The sequence below is a fragment of the Labeo rohita genome, chromosome 18 (assembly GCF_022985175.1).
Source record: "Labeo rohita strain BAU-BD-2019 chromosome 18, IGBB_LRoh.1.0, whole genome shotgun sequence".
Classification (NCBI taxonomy): Eukaryota; Metazoa; Chordata; class Actinopteri; order Cypriniformes; family Cyprinidae; genus Labeo; species Labeo rohita.
Genome location: NC_066886.1, coordinates 17,048,516 through 17,065,241, shown reverse-complemented (window position 1 = coordinate 17,065,241; position 16,726 = coordinate 17,048,516). Strand labels below are relative to the sequence as shown.

The 16,726-nt window shown below is 36.4% G+C and overlaps 1 protein-coding gene across 8 annotated transcripts in view; it reads right to left on the bottom strand.

Annotated features, from left to right (window-relative positions):
* Positions 1 to 16,726, bottom strand: part of plekha7a (pleckstrin homology domain containing, family A member 7a) — a 119,721-nt gene that overhangs the window by 83,126 nt on the left and 19,869 nt on the right. Inside the window, exon 1 of one of the 8 annotated variants that reach the window (XM_051135025.1) lies at positions 10,641 to 11,075. The exons of the other annotated variants lie outside the window; for them this stretch is intronic. Coding sequence (XP_050990982.1) covers positions 10,641 to 10,714 — 74 coding nt within the window. The 5' untranslated portion in view covers positions 10,715 to 11,075. Of the gene's footprint in view, positions 1 to 10,640; positions 11,076 to 16,726 lie in introns of those variants that run through there. 8 annotated transcript variants of the gene reach the window in all.

Here is a 16,726-nt window from a genome sequence, read left to right as displayed (position 1 = left end):
TTTAAGTCTCTTCTGCTTACCAAGCTTGCATTTATTTGATCCAAAGCACAGCAAAAACACTACAATTTTGAAATATTTTTATTATTTAAAATAACTGTTTTCTATTTGAATATATTTTAAAATGCAATTTATAACTGTGATTTCAAAGCTGAATTTTTAGCATCATTACTCCAGTCACATGATCCTTCAGAAATCATTCTAGTCGTCTTCCGTTTTAATTTTTCTAGACTCTGTTTTATTAGTTAAATGAAAAATATTATACAAAAAATAATGTATAATTAATTGAAATCATGAAACACAATTTAACAGGAATTTATTAAAAGCTGAACAAAAATTACATTTTCAAGGCCCTTTAATACATTATAGTTGTTTTTTTTTCAGTTTAGTTTTATTTATTTATTTTTTACCCAATTCTGTTTTCCATTAATTTAACAGTTTAATTAAATTTTAATAATGAAAAACATCTCTAATTTAATTAATTGTTTAATATAACTAAAATATATATTATTTCTTTATTTATTTAATTTCAGAAATACAGTGTTTTTACGTTTTTCAGGTAAAGAAATTCTGGTAAATATTTTCTTCTGGTAAATATTCCTTAAAAAATTATATATAATATTATATAATATTATATATTATATATAATAATTTTTATTATTTTATTATATATAATAATTTTATTATAAGTAATACTATCATTACATTTAGTAATATTTTTTTCTTCCACAGTTTCTTCACGTTAAACCAAACTTCTCATTTGCTGCTCAAAAACATTTATTATTATTATTATTATGTTGAAAACAGCTGATTGTAGTTTTTTCATATTTTATGAATAGAAAGCTCAGAAGAACAGCATTTATCTGAAACAGAAATCTCCCGTAACATTATAAATGTCTTCATCATAACTTTTGGTCAATTTAAGACATCCTTGCTAAATAAAAGTATTAATTTCTAGAATTTCTTTACCAAAATTAAAAAAAAAAAAAAATACTGACTTAATTCTACTGAAAAAAAAACAGTACAATCTAAACGTTTTAAGTAATACACTGCAGGAAAATATGAAAACACAGCAGCTGTGTAAGAAAATTAAGAGTTCTAAAAGTTCCAACATGCAGTCTAATAATATTACACATGAAGTTACTATCCGAATCAAAATTTAATACAGATGCTGATTTTGAAAACTGTGTCACAGACTGTGTGATTAATCACAAAGCTGCACTTTTTAATAAAGATGAAATTTTAGACAGTAGTATTACTTATAATGAGATTTTATTAAGAACTATTATGTCAATGAGTAATGGAAAGGCTCCTGGACCAGATGGATTATTAGTGAGATGTTGAAAGCAGCATCACATATGTTATGTCCTATAATGCTTCTTTTATATAACAAAATATTAGATACCTGGGACTTCCCAGAGGTTTGGTGTGAGGCTGTGATCTGTCCGCTATACAAGAATGGTGATAAAAATGATGTAGGAAATTATAGAGGAATCTCATTGCTTAATGTGCTTGGTAAAATTTTTACAAGATCTTGAATAGGAGATTAGTATCTTATGTAGAAGTAAATAATATGTTGTATGAAGAACAAGCAGGGTATAGGTCAGGTTATTCTACAATAGACAATATTTTTATTTTGCAGTCAGTGGTTCAGAAATATATTACAAAGCGAAAGGGAAGGATGTATTGTATATTTATTGATTTTTCTAAAGCCTTTGACAGTGTCCAGCATAATCTTTTGTATTTTACTCTTATTAAGAATGGCATTGGTGGAAACTTTTTTAGTGTATTGAGATCTATGTATTCTAAACTCAAATCATGTGTGAAAGGAACCGATGGTCTAACAGAGTATTTTGGCTGAACCAATGGTGTAAGACAAGGCTGCATGGTGAGTCCACTTTTGTTCGTTCTCTTCTTAAATGAATACATATATAGCTATGTTGAAGAAAAACTGTAACTTTTTAATGAATCAATTAGATCAAGTAGGTAGAAAAACGTGGGTTACTTGTATTAGAGTTTTGTTGTATTTTTATGGTTTTTCTAGTGTTTGGGAGGCTCAAAGTTTTGGTGATATAAGAACATTTACAGCTATTCTTAACCAACGATTAAAACAAAAAGCGTATGAGGCATGGTATGCACATATATATATATATATTGTCACGGGGGCGGAGCAAAGCGACAGACACAGTGGGCGTGACGTCAGGCCTCGGAGAGGCTTTTATTAAACAATAAACAGAAAGTGTCCAAAAAGGGGGAAAAAGTGTCCAAAATAAAAGGGGGATCTGGTGTCCTCGAAGTGACGGGGTTCCGTGAAGGAGGGGTAGTGTTCCGAAGGGAAGGGTCCAGGTAAGGGGCGGAGTCCGGCGGCCGCACGCGCTCCCCGCTCAGGTCCGGGGTGCGAGGGGCGGCGGCTTCTCTAGCGGCATCGTCCTCCTCCACCTACGCGGCGCTTCTGGGGGATAACACGGCCCGGCATCCTAGCCCGTCAGCCGTCACGGGTGCGGTCCTCATCCGGACCCGCGGGGTCCGGCAACTCGTCCTGCGGCGCTGGTTCCCTCTTCACCCCTTCCTGGACCCACGAGGACACCAGCGTGCATGCACGGGGGAAGAGACCGGTCTCCTGAGGAGAGGCGCGCTCGGCATTTTAACAGCGGCGGTGATGAGGCTTCATTCACATCAGGTGTGCCCCATCACACGCCGCCAGACCTGGATGTTTCAGCGCCCCTCCTCCTCCCACACGCCCACTCCCGTCGGGAGCCTGGTGAAGGGCGGCGATTACCGGCGGGGTGCAGCTGACAATTAGGGGGGAGGCAGCCGACTCGTCACAATATATATATACATATATATATATATATATATATATATGTATAATTTATTGCAAATCTTTGTTAGTACAAGAAAGCTACTTCTGTGTATAACATGCAACTGGTACAATCATTGTTTTTTTTTAAGATGCTCAAGTCATCATCTAGCTATAGAAACAGACAGATGGAGTAATACACCAGTGGCAGAGAGAATCTGCCGTTATTGTACATTTTTTGTATGATTGCTCTTTGTATGTGGATCTGCGTAAGAAATATTTTAGGTGATCTGGTTCTTGTTGGTGATGTTTGTAGTTATGGGTTAAGTGTTTGTGATTCAGGGTATGCATGGAGATTGGCATTGTATATATATCATGGTATGAAGAAATTATGGTTTTTGAGGAAAACATTTCAGGATTTTTCTCCATATAATGGACTTCATTGGTGCTCTGATTTTGAACTTCCAAAATGTAGTTTAAATGCAGCTTCAAAGGGCTCCAAACAATCCCAGCCGAGGAAAAAGGGTCTTACCTAGCGAAACGATCTGTCATTTTTTCCGGAAAATATATTTTTTTTATTTAAAAGTGTAGCACAGGCTCTGGGATGCATGTTCATGACGCTACGTACTATTGAATCACATCGAAAGGTCACGCGGAACGTAGGCGGAACTACAGACCCAGTGTTTACAAAGCGAACGCGCAGAGACTAAGAAAGTGCAAGCAAGTCAAACGCTGTTTACAGACAAAAAGGTACAACGATGTCCTCCTCTCATGTTGTAGGAGAAAATAAGATGGAGTTTTTCGCCATACTCGGTACACAGACGATGAACTTACACGTGACTCATAGTAGTGATGGGAAGTTCGGATCATTTTACCGACTCTGAACTTTGAGTCTCGTTCAGTAAAATGAACGAATCTTTTTGAGTCATTTCGTTCATTTTAGCAAAATATAATTAAAATGTTACGCGTTACTTCGCTAACACATCAGATAGAAAAGGCATATTTTAAATAGTAAAAATATTTCATAATACTACTTTTGATGTATTTCGGATCAAATAAATGCAGGCTTGGTGAGCAGAAAGAAAATTATTTAAAAAAAAAACATTAAAAATCTTACTGTTTACAAACTTTTGACTGGTAGTGTACATGAGTGTTACAATAAGCTGCACTGTTTTTGGTTCCCAAGTGTTTCTGCAGTTGCTAGTTCAATTATGTAAATAAAGAAATTATGCAAACACAGTACATGAACTTATATTACTATCTTATTTTTATTAAACTACAGGCTTTAAAATATCTTTTTATTCTCATAAATACAAGCAAGCATTGTTTTGGTTTGTGCGGGACAGATTTTCCCAATCCATTACCCACCTGTTCCTTTAAGTTTCACTCCCCGGTCGTCTGCTCCAACACAATTTTATTCCTGTTCCACCTGCTGCTGACTTACACGCCTGATGGTTTTTTACAATGTTAGGCCTCGTTCAAACAATCCAGAATTTTTAAAGCTGTTTAAAAAATGTTTGATTTAAAAGAAACGGATTTGCAGAAATGTATCAGACTGGCCAACACTACAGGGAGCTGAGAAATGTGCTTCACAGATGAATTATTTTGAAAAAGCCTGCTCCAGCCAACAACTTATACCGCCTACCCACAACTACAACATTTTCCTTACACCACAACAAATCTAATCAGAGAATTCAGACCTCTTGTGCCATTTCCACTGCAAACCTCAATAACAGAAAATACAGTGTATTTCTATGAGTCTCCAACAATATAAAGCAACATTATTCTCAAATATTTACACTCTGGAATTTTCACCGCCCACCATGACATCTGAAATTATTCAAGACATTTACGACAAGCTCTCCCCCTCCATTTCTCTTGGTCTTCATGCCCGTCTCGCAGCAAGAATCACTGGTTTGCTACTGTATGCAAGTAAACAAAGTCTGTTTATATTTCTCTGGAGCATTATATTTGTATTTAGGCAATTGAGGAGCCTCATCCACGTTCTTGTATGTGGCAAAGAGACAAATATATTATATCATCCCCTGAACCCAAACACCTGGTGCTGATCCACACACACACCTCACACCAATGTTATTTTTAGACCTCTCTCATCCCACAAAGACAGATGATGCTCATTTCATTATTCTGCACAGCTCAATTCACATCAGTGTCAATCTTTGCAGGGAATTGAACTGGCCTTGACTCGTTTACAATGCCAGATTTGCATTCTGTGATTTGACACTAAGCTATGAGAAATTATAATAGATCTTTCAATTAAAGATATAAACATTCCTCGGCTGCAATAAGAGACCTTCATAAATGGCTAGCATGAATTAATCATAAAGGTCTTGCACACATACAGTAAACACATTGACAGACGGGACGTGTTAGCAAGAGCTGTGCTGCTGCCGCCTGAGTCCCTTGTTAAATAGCGACATTTAAATGTCAGGCGAGATGTTTAGACTAAGGCGTGAGAGATTTAGAAAATGAGGAGGCGAAAGTCTTTTTTTCAGTAAAAATATCTAAAGGTCCCTAAGGATTAGTTTACGAATATGGCATATACTACCTATCAAAGGTTTGGGGTCGGTAGGATTTTCTTTATAATTTTTTGAAAAACTCTGAACAAGGTTGTATTTCTCATCCCAAGGTGGTGAACTGAGAGATCTATTTTGTAAATGATTTTGGATTTTCTAATTTAGCTTTGCGATATGAGATGTTAGATTATCAATTTGTACATTTTACATAGTGGTCTCTATTTGTTCTTAAACTGTTGGATTAATTTATACAGATGTTTCATTTGATAAAAAGCGTCTTTACTAATAAAAAAAAATGTCTTTACTGTTACTTTTCATAAATTTTGATGGATAAAATTTAAAAAACTGTGTATAGTACAGACCACTATTTTTAATTAAAAATATATATTTTAATTAATGTTAAGCAATAATAATAATTATTATTATTATTATTATAATTATTATTATTATTATTATTATTGCTGGATAAAAGTAAAAACAAAAAAATAAAATTAAAACATTTGTAAACATTTGTAATAATACTGACCCCAAATTTTGAACAACAATGTAAAATACTGACTACATTTTTAATTAAAAATATATTTGTAATAAATGCTAAGCTTAAATGATGATGATAATGAATGATAATGATAATGAAAATGATAATAATAATAATAATAATAATAATAATAATTGCTGGATAAAAGTAAAAATAGAAGTAAAAAATACTGACCACAACAGCGTATAATACTCACTACATTTTTAATAAAAAATATATTTTAAATTAATGTTAAGCTTAAATAAATAAATAAATAAATAAATGCTGCATAACATTAAAAACGAAAACATAAAAGTAAAAAAAACACTGACACCAAAATTTTGAAAGACAGTGTATAGTACAGACAACATTTTTAATTAAAAATATATATTTTAATTAACGTTAAGCTTTAATAATAATAATAATAATAATAATAATTGCTGGATAAAAGTAAAAACTAATACTAAAAATACTGACCTCAAAATTTTAAAAAACAGTGTACTGAACTGAAAACATTTTTAATTAAAAATATATTTTTAATTAATGTTAAGCTTAAACAACAACAACAACAACAATAACAATAGTAATAATAATAATTGCTGGATAAAAATAAAAATAAATAAATAAAAATATAGTATAGTACTGACGTACTGACTACGTTTTTAATTAAAAGCTATTTTTAATTAATGTTAAGCTTTAATAATAATAATAATAATAATAATAATAATAGCTAGATAAAAGTAAAACAGTAAAAAATAATAATAATAAAAGTATAAAAAATAATAATAATACTGACCCCAAAATTTTGAACAACATAGTACTTTTGTTTGTCAGTTTGTATAGTACTGACTACATTTTTAATTAAAAATATATATGACAAATATACAGTATGGTGCAGTGCATCCACCTTCCTTTCTGGTCACGTGATGCATGACGTAACTGCAAAATTTCCAATAGGCACCTTTCAAACCTCAAAACACTCATTTAGTCCTACCTTACAAGGTTCAGTCCCAAGCAGCTCTGAAAACAGTTGCTTAGCATTTTTTACCCTTCAGTGGATTTAAGACATCTACCGTTCTTGCATAGAAATAAAAATGTTCCAGTTCACTGGCTGGATGTCCACTCATCACAGAGAAAGAGACACGGATGAGTCTGAGGCTCTCGCAAATCACATATCCACACATCTGGATCATCCCTCTGATCTTTGATCCTCTCAATCTTCTGACAGCGCTGGATAAATCACGGAGCCGCGTCAGAGCGTAAATTACAAGGCAGGATCCAGCTCAGATGAGCGTGGGACTTTTTTTAGCCCTCTTTTGGGGTCTCAGCGTAGCCTCTCTGGGACCCATACTGAAATGTGATTGGTGCATGCCAAGCCTAGAGAAGCAGATGCGCTCCAAGTGCAAATTCTGCTTTTTTTGTAAATGGCACAGATAATCACACAAAAGACACTGCTGTAAGTTTGGTCTCAGATTCAAGATCGTTTCGTGAAGAGCTGCATTTACAATCAGCTCTGATATTATAAAAGAGGCCTCTGAGTACTGCATGATAAAAATTAAAGAGCAATTTAATACACTTAACAGACTGACTGATTGATTGTAAGTGAACATGTTGGCGTTATGTTAGATGAGGAACTAATCAGACTGTTAATCAACTAAAAGACCTTTGAAGTTGCATTGAAACTGCAGTTTGGACCTTCAACCCATTGATCCCCACTGAAGTCCACAATATTGAGAAAGTTTTCCTCAAAAACTTTAATTTCTTGTCGACTGAAGAAAGACAGACATAAACATCTTGGATGACATGGGGTGAGTAAATTATCAGGAGACTGCATTAATGTTTTAATAATTTATTGACAAACTAGCGCCTCTCTGCAGTAGTGATGCACCTGTATGCGCGTTTCATATGGATTACAAAATCTGAGAATATTTGTTTTTAATTTGAATCGGTTCATTTAAAAGCAGACATTCACTCTCTATAGATATATTTTTTCATGTCTGTATAGCAAGTATACACAGAGTTTCAAAGTTCATGTTCACAGAGACTAAGACGGCAGAAAGCGCATCCTGTTTGCTTTAATATTATTTTACAAAAGCGCAACATTTTGTTGTTATTCTGAGCACACACAAATAAACGTAGAGTCTTTACAGATTTCGAAAGATGTATTACCTTCATCTGTATGACCTGTGGGTTTTTCTTCTGTGACTAATAAAATTTTGGTCGACCAAGCCTCTTCTTGTGGACTAACGGTTAGTCGACTATTAGGGGGCAGTCCATTTTTTTGCATTACAATGTTTTATCTGCTGAGCCCAACTTTAGTAATCAATCAATCATAAATAAATTAAACATGCAGTGGCTGATCATGGTCACACATTCTGGCCTTGTACAGACAATGGAACCATATGTGGAGCAGATCACCGCTTTATAATCCAGATGATTCAGTTACTCCAAAAATCCTTCAAGGTTGACTGAGGGTCTACCCACTGTTGAAGTCAACCTCAAATCAAAAATGGACTGTATTGAAAAATGGAATTTTAAATTGCATGCTGAAGGGAAAGCAATGCAATACAACTTTATTCCAAGGCCTTCCGAATCAATTCATTTTCCAAACTGGTTGTCCAGGGATGCTGGAGCCTAAATGTCTAAAAATGTACCATTACCAGATCATTACGAAACTGATTTTATGAGATTATAAACCAAATACTATAATGTGTAATCTATTATGTTATTCTGTTGTTAACTGAGATAAGCTTTCTTTGAGATAAGTCTAATGAGCTTCAGTTTGCTATATCTCTGCAATTTCATGCTAGCTAAAATTCACTTTTGAATAGCATGCATTGCAGTGTTTTACCTGCAAGCCTACCCTGCTGAAAAATCCAACATTGCTGGTCACCAGCATAAGGTATGTTTTGCATGCTTGGACCAGCATGAGTTGCTGGTTGCTGGTTTGCTGGATCCCAACACGGTAAGCAGATATATTTTGCATGCTGGGACTGGCTTGGGATGCTGGCGTGCTGGTGGACCAGCATTTTATTGTCTTTAAACAACAACATGTTTCTTTTAAATTTTACAAAGTTATTATATAATTCATATAATTCTATACCAGCATAAACTAGCACTATACCAGCATAAACCAGCCTGGACCAGCACTATACCAGCATAAACCACCCGGGACCAGCACTATACCAGCATAAACCAGCCAGGACCAGCACTATATCAGCACAAACCAGCCTAGGCCTGGACCAGCACTATACCAGCACTAACCAGCCTGGACCAGCACTATACCAGCATAAACCAGCCTGGACCAGCACTATACCAGCATAAACCACCTGGGACCAACACTATACCAGCATAAGCCAGCCTGGAACAGCACTATACCAGCACTAGCCTGGACCAGCACTATACCAGCCTGGAACAGCACTATACCAGCATAAACCAGCCTGGACCAGCACTATACCAGCCTGGACCAGCATAATACCAGTACTAACCAGCCTGGACTAGCACTATACCAGCACTATACCAGCACTATACCAGCACCATACCAGCACTAACCAGCCTGGACTAGCTCTATACAAGCATAAATCAGCCTGGACAAGCACTATACCAGCATAAACCAGCCTGGACCAGCACTATACCAGCACTAACCAGCTGGACCAGCACAATACCAACACTAACCAGCATAAACCAGCTTGAATCAGCTTTGAATCTATGCTGGTTTATGCTGGATTTTTCAGCAGGGTTTTAAACTCAGAAAATCAAACAATAAAATGTAACAGATTACTGCGTAACAGACTGCATTGTGTAACAGAAGACACAATCCTAAACGAAACAAACACTTAAACTCAAACCCCAAACTTGTAGTCCAGGATAGCAGATGAGAACTGTTACTCAACATCAGCACAGAAACACTTTCAGCAGCATTATCAGGCAAATCAAAAGCAGGCCATTTTCATATGTTGGTTAAACAAATAGTATTGAAGTAGGCCTGCTTAATTGGAATCAGCTTTATAACAATAAATATTGTTATACTGAGTTTTCCAGGAAAAGTGAAAGCCAAACACACAGGCAGTTATTAAGGAAGCAACTCACAATAATGGCTTTGCTATAATTATCTCAACACAGCAGAAAACATATAGTGGACTATAATAAAGCAACCCCTGCTGTGCCTCTGGAAGTACACTGAAAGATAAACTAACAATAGTATTTCCACCGAATCATGAGAAATGCATCTGAGCCAAGGGCCTGCAATGAGTAAATAATCAAAGAACAATCTCAGTCCTTTCAGAGTTATTAGGAAACACTAAGTTATGAGGAAAGTAAACACAAGCCAAAAAGTATTTGGCCTCAAGATCGGAATGCTCTCGCTGGTATTCAAGAAATACAAAACCTTTAGTTGTGCTAAACCAACGAGTGAAGTATTAATGACATGTTTTCGTGCATCACGTCTTTACTTCCACAGAACTCGCTCGACTTGCCAGTTCAACAGGACCTGTTGGAATTCCACAATGTCTTGACATAAATAAAGCAGTTAATTCAATCTCAACGCAGCGTAATCCCTGCCACAGACGCACGTGGTTTAGATTTAATCTAGTATTATCCAACGAAAACCTGCCAAACGGTTTCAGCATCAACTGTCAGGCAGATCCATCCTGAAATGACCCCTCGGCAGCCTTCTGTGGACATTCCCCACTACAGGAAGAGGAAAACGAATGCGAAATCTGTCGCAGCTTCGCATACTTTATCACTAACCTCTATTGTGATCTAAAACAAAACAGGAAGGCCAACCCACCTGTAGGGCGCATGGTAAAAGGGGTGAGCGGGATGAGGTTGGTAATGGTTGGAATATCCTGACTGGCTCCACATGTTTAATCCAAACAGCTCCAAGTGCCAAACTTCCAACTGAATGCCTGACACTTACAGAAAGTCCAGTTCTGCTTTCATTTTAGTCGCAGGACGAAGAGCAAAGCACTGCAGGAAAAGGAACGAATCAGTCTGAGTAAAAGGAAAGAGTCCCGTGAAGAGCCCAGAATTGAAACCTCATCCGTTTCTCAACAGAACAGCAGAGATGTTTCAGAGCTCCACGGCCGTCAAAATGCAGAACAGGTACAACCAGTGCGTTTCGCTGTTGAAGGCGCAAGCATCGTGATTTTGCTGTCTGTGTGGAGTCTCCTATCTCCGACGCTCCTGTTTCCTCACCGGCTCACAGTCACCAACACACATACACACACACATAGACACCAGTCTTCTGCTCTGACGTACCGCTGCACACACTCATAGGGAGGAGGGAGAGAGGAAGGGAGGGGTGAAGAGAGTGAACCTACTCGTTTTGAATCTCTGCCTGCCTCTGTTATGGGAAGGATGTGCAGGATTGTTGGGAGGGGAGATAGACTGAGCACAGGAAGGGACATATATCTTATAAATGAGACAAAGACCAAAAGAACAATCTGGAAATTTCATTAATCAGCCAATAAATATATTGTACAGGTGCTCTTGAAGATAAATCCCAGCATTTCAGTCTGAAACTGAAAACTCTTCCCAACACAGACAGTATAAGGGGGCTATTCACTTTAAATTCTACTTCTAGTTATTTTTCCTATGTAATTTTTACAACCTGATCTCATGACGAAAATGTACCTGTTGGAACTTTTTCGCAAGAGTGGCGCTAAAAGAGTGTTCGGTTTCAGATTAACCTCTGGTACGTTTTATGTGACATTGGTTTTGTACGTGTCACCGCAGTTCAGACTTGAAATGTCCGTTGAGTGGTGCTGTAACTCTAATGCTGCTTGACGTTTTAAAATAACGTACCATCTGCACTACACCTAAACCTACCTAGTATGAACAAAAGCGAATGTGGCGTAAAAAAAGCAATCGCACACATGCCGTTTTAGCTTGTTTTTCAATCTCTCGTCTTGCAGCTCTTTCATTGTGAGTCATGTTTTTCACAGGATTTGTACCTGAATTCCACATCCTAAGTCCAATTCCATGCCGGCTAATGCGAGCTGTAATCATAACTGTGTATGAAAACGATTACAAGTGCTTGCTGTTTTACCACCTCTTGTGTTCATTTTTGTTGGAAACTGCAGTGATATGTACATGTTGGTATGTGTTTCGTGTTCCCACAGTTATGTTTTCGTCATGAGATTGGGTAGAATTTTTTTATTTTTTAAATCATTTAGCTCTCAATCATTTAGGGTATGTTCACACTTGTCATGTGGTTCAATTAAAACAAACTCTGGTGCGATTGCTCTGTTACTGTGATATATTTGAGTAAGTGTAAAAGCTGCCATCCAAACCCTGGCGCACACCAAACAACCACACCAGAGTTTGTTTGGAAGCAGACCGAGACGCATCTAGTGGTCTCTGTCCGCATTCAAACAAACTCTGGTGTGGTTCAAATGAAATATGAATGCAACATGGACCAAATACTTCTAACTGAACCAAAAACAGAAAATAATGACAAGATGCGATGCTATGCAACATGATTTCACGAAAGGAACAAGCAGTGTATCAAAAACAAAATGTGCAACGAGGATGTAAAGTGCCGTTTATGAGCTCTTTATGAGTTTGCAGGTGGTGAAAATAAAATTATATACACCCAACAATGAGCATGCTTTGTCCAGCAGACAGCATTAGGTGTATTCAACTTAAGTCGCTTTAAGTCAAACGCAGCTTTTGCTTTTGTTCAGTGAGGTCCGTTACGAAATATACGTCATACAACCCGACCAATTAGGCTGTGAACGTATCACTATGCCTTTAGGTTTGGTATCTTTAGGTTCGCTGTCAAAAATGCCAGTGTGAACACTAAGCGGACCAGGACCAAATGTATCATCTTCCTTTTTGGTCCGGACCAAATGAACTAAACAAACCGAACTACAAGTGTGAACACACCCTTAATCAGCTTAAACCCCAACTTTTTTCACAACTGATTGTGAACTCGCATTCAGATCTGCCACCATCCAACCATCAACTGATAGATAGAGCCAAGTCTATTACATTTCTTATTTTACTCAGAAGCATGTTGAAATACATTTAAAAAATCTTTTATGATTTCCTTTACATGGAGACTTAAATGGTTTTAAATTTAGCAAAAGAAAATTATTGGTTAATGAAGTGTGAGGGGCATTGTAATCACAGTTTTAATCTTTATGAGCTCCATGCTGGCAGTAGAAAATGATCTCATTTAGGCCTTCACTGGCGTTAAATGTGAATTTAAGTGAATTATGTGAAAGCTAAAACTTTGGCTTCACAAAGCAGTGATTAAAATAGGAGAGGATAAGTCATAGTCTGTCTTCTCCCAGATATGCTTTGTTTTTAAGTTGGAGTCAGCACAAAGAAAGCATTAAAATAACAACTCCTCATACTCATTCCTGCTTAGTCTAGCGTTTTAGTCTTAAAGTAATCATGGAATGAAAATTCACCCTTTCTATTCTGTAATCTATGTCATCATCTATGTATGTTTCATATTGTACATTTACCATTTCTTTTTATGATGGACGGATGCACTTTATTGGACTTCAAAATTTCAACCCCCATTGACTGCCATTATAAAGCTTGAAAGAGCCATTTTTTAAAAAAATATATAACTCCAATCATATTCGTCTGAAAGAATAAAATCATATACATCTAGGATGGCTTGAGGGTGAGTAAATCATAGGGTAATTTTCATTTTTAGGTAAACTATCCCTTTAATAATTTACCAAAAAATGAAAACCCTGTCACTCAACCTTATGTTGTTTTCCTAGAATACAAGTGCAGCTATTTTGAACAATGTCTAAAATGCTCTTTCATAATGATGAAAAATAGAAAATAATTCAGATATGCCAAGTCAAGATGCATTACACTAGGTCGAACATGATTAATGATGGGACGCAAAAGAAAAAGGTTAAATTTAAGGCAAAGGATCTTAATGTGGCACGTCTGAACAGAAATGTATTTGAGATTTATGGTTATTATGAAAAGAGCACTTTACTAGACCACCAAACAGTCTTAAAGAAAAAAGTTTGAAATTTGAAACAACACATAGGTGATCAGAGTAAATGATGGCAGATTTTCATTTTAAAGGAGAACTCCACTTCCAGAACAACAATTTACAAATAATTTATTCAGCCCCTTATCATCCAAGATGTTCATGTCTTTCTGTCTTCAGTCATAGAGAAATTATGGTTTTTGAGGAAAACATTTCAGGATTTTTCTTCATATATTGGACTTTATTGGTGCCCCAATTTTGAACTTCCAAAATGTAGTTTAAATGCAGCTTCAAAGGGCTCTAAATGATCCCAGCCAAGGAAGAAGGGTCTTATCTAGCGAAATGATCAGTCATTTTTTTCAGAAAATAAAAATTTGTATACTTTTTAACCACAAAAGCTCGTGTAGAACAGGTTTTGGGATGTGCATTCACATACTATTGAATCATGTCAAAAGGTCATGCCGAACGTAGGCGGAACCACAGACCCAGTGTTTACAAAGCGAACGCGCATAGACTAAGAAAGTGCTAGTAAGTTTTTCGCCAAACTCTACCTTTTTAGCCGGAGTACACAGACGATGAACTATGATTCGTAGTAGTGATGGGAAGTTTGGATCATTTTACTGACTCTGACCTTTGAGTCTCGTTCAGCAAAATGAACAAATCTCTTTTCGAGTCATTTCATTCATTTTAGCAAAATATAATTAAAATGTTACGTGTTACTTCCCTAACACATCTACTGCTTACACAAATGTTGATCACGCTACAAACAAGACAAAACTATAATGCTATAAGAAACAGAAAAGGTTAATTCATTGTTTACCTTTAGTCTATGATTAGCTCACCTCATCTCTTATCTGACAAGTTTTCAGGTTTGAGTCGTTCGTTTATCACATGACAGCCCCATAAACTCAACCAATGCAGTGTGAGCCAGAAAAAAAATTGATTAGTTCATCTGTCGAGTCTTTGGGTTTGAGTGACAGCCCCATAAGATGAACGAACGACTTGAAAAACCCGAAGACTTGAAACTAATTCCAGTACAGAACCTAATAGGATGTTGCGCATGTGCGACTGAACGAATCACTCCCTGAGACGACTCGTTCTTCCCAAGTCACATTAAAGATTCGTTCAAAATGAACGAATCATTTAAGAATGACCCATCACTAATTCGTAGCATCCCAGAGCCTGTGCTACACGAGTTTTTGTGCTTAAAAAGTATACACATTTTTATTCTTCGCAAAAAATGACTGATCGTTTTGCTAGATAAGACCCTTCTTCCTCGGCTGGGATTGTTTAGAGCCCTTTGAAGCTGCATTTAACTACATTTTGGAAGTTCAAAATCGGGGGCACAATGAAGTCCGTTATATAGAGAAAACATCCTGAAATGCTTTCCTCAAAAACCATAATTTCTTTACGACTGAAGACAGAAAGACATGAACATCTTGGATGACAAGGGGGTGAGTAAATTATTTGTAAATTGTTCTGTAAGTGGAGTTCTCCTTTAAGATAACCCTTTATGGTAACAAAGATTATTGCTGAAACATTAAAGAGATAGTTTACACAAAAATTTTAATTCTGTCATAAATTACTCACTCTCATGTCGTTCCAAACCCGTAAGACCTTTGTTCATCTTCAGAATACAAATTAAGATATTTTAGATGAAATCCGAGAGCTTTCTGACCCTGCATAGAGACAGCAACGCAACTGACATGTTTAAAGCCCAAAATGGTAGTAAGAACATTTTTAAAATAGTCCATGTGACATCAGTGGTTCAACCGTAATGTTATGAAGGTACGAATTTGATGGACAGAATTTTGGGGTTAACTAACCCTTTAAAACTAGAAATGAAGCAAAACAAACATTTAGTTTCTATCCTTCTATAGTATCCTTCTATAAAAGAGAAGATATCACCTTCTTCTCCATGTGCAATTACATGGAAATCACAGCTTGGGGCATTGAAGGGCTGACAGAGCTTTATTTAAATCAGTGAGTAAGAGTTAGAGTAATGAGCTACATTAAATAAGCCACAGAGGTTAAGCGGGCTAGCCAGTGACTGGCACAAATACGCATCCTCGATCACTACTGACCAGAGCTGAATATGAGCAACCACCTACACTGTGATACAGTAAACATACAATGCCTTATGATTCAATATATCATGACGCATCATAATATCCTAATATAATCGTAAATGAACCTGCAGCACTGTATGTCACGGATTCTCCTTAAAGCTGTGCACATGTTAATCACAGACGAATGTGTGGAGATCTGAATGTGTGGTCTAGTCAATGTTATCTGCTGAAGGGAAGTGTGTGATTAGTGACGTGCATACAGCTTATCGGCAGCACACAGCAGTCTGCGGCACATACAGTCATCAAAGTCAAGGGGACATCTTCCCCGATGTGTAAGGATTTGCCCTATAAATCTTACCACCATCCTCTTTCTCTGTGTGTCAACACAGAAACCCAAGCTCTCAGAGTTATGACCTTGTGAAGACTATTCTTGTACGCTGAACGAGTTCAGGCTTGCAAGAGATTATTTAAGGAAAGCAATATGCTTCTAATTTTACTAATTTACAAGACTAACATACAAAACCACTTCTAGGAGAGAAAAATTACTTTATCTAAAATATCTAAACATTCCTAAAATAAGACCAAGTTTTTAAATGATATAACATTTTTTAAAGATGAATTTATTTCTGTGATGGCAAAAAAATTGTGGTGTACAGCTGTTCTAATCTATTCTTTGCTGTATGAATCTTCACTACTGCAGTCTCATAAGCATCTATGAACCAGATATTTTATTCCAGATCTCAGCAGACTCACAGAACTTACTATTAATACAACCTACTACAGCATAGCCTGCAGGTCTTAACCACACTATTGCAAAACAAGTAATGCTCATGAACGGTA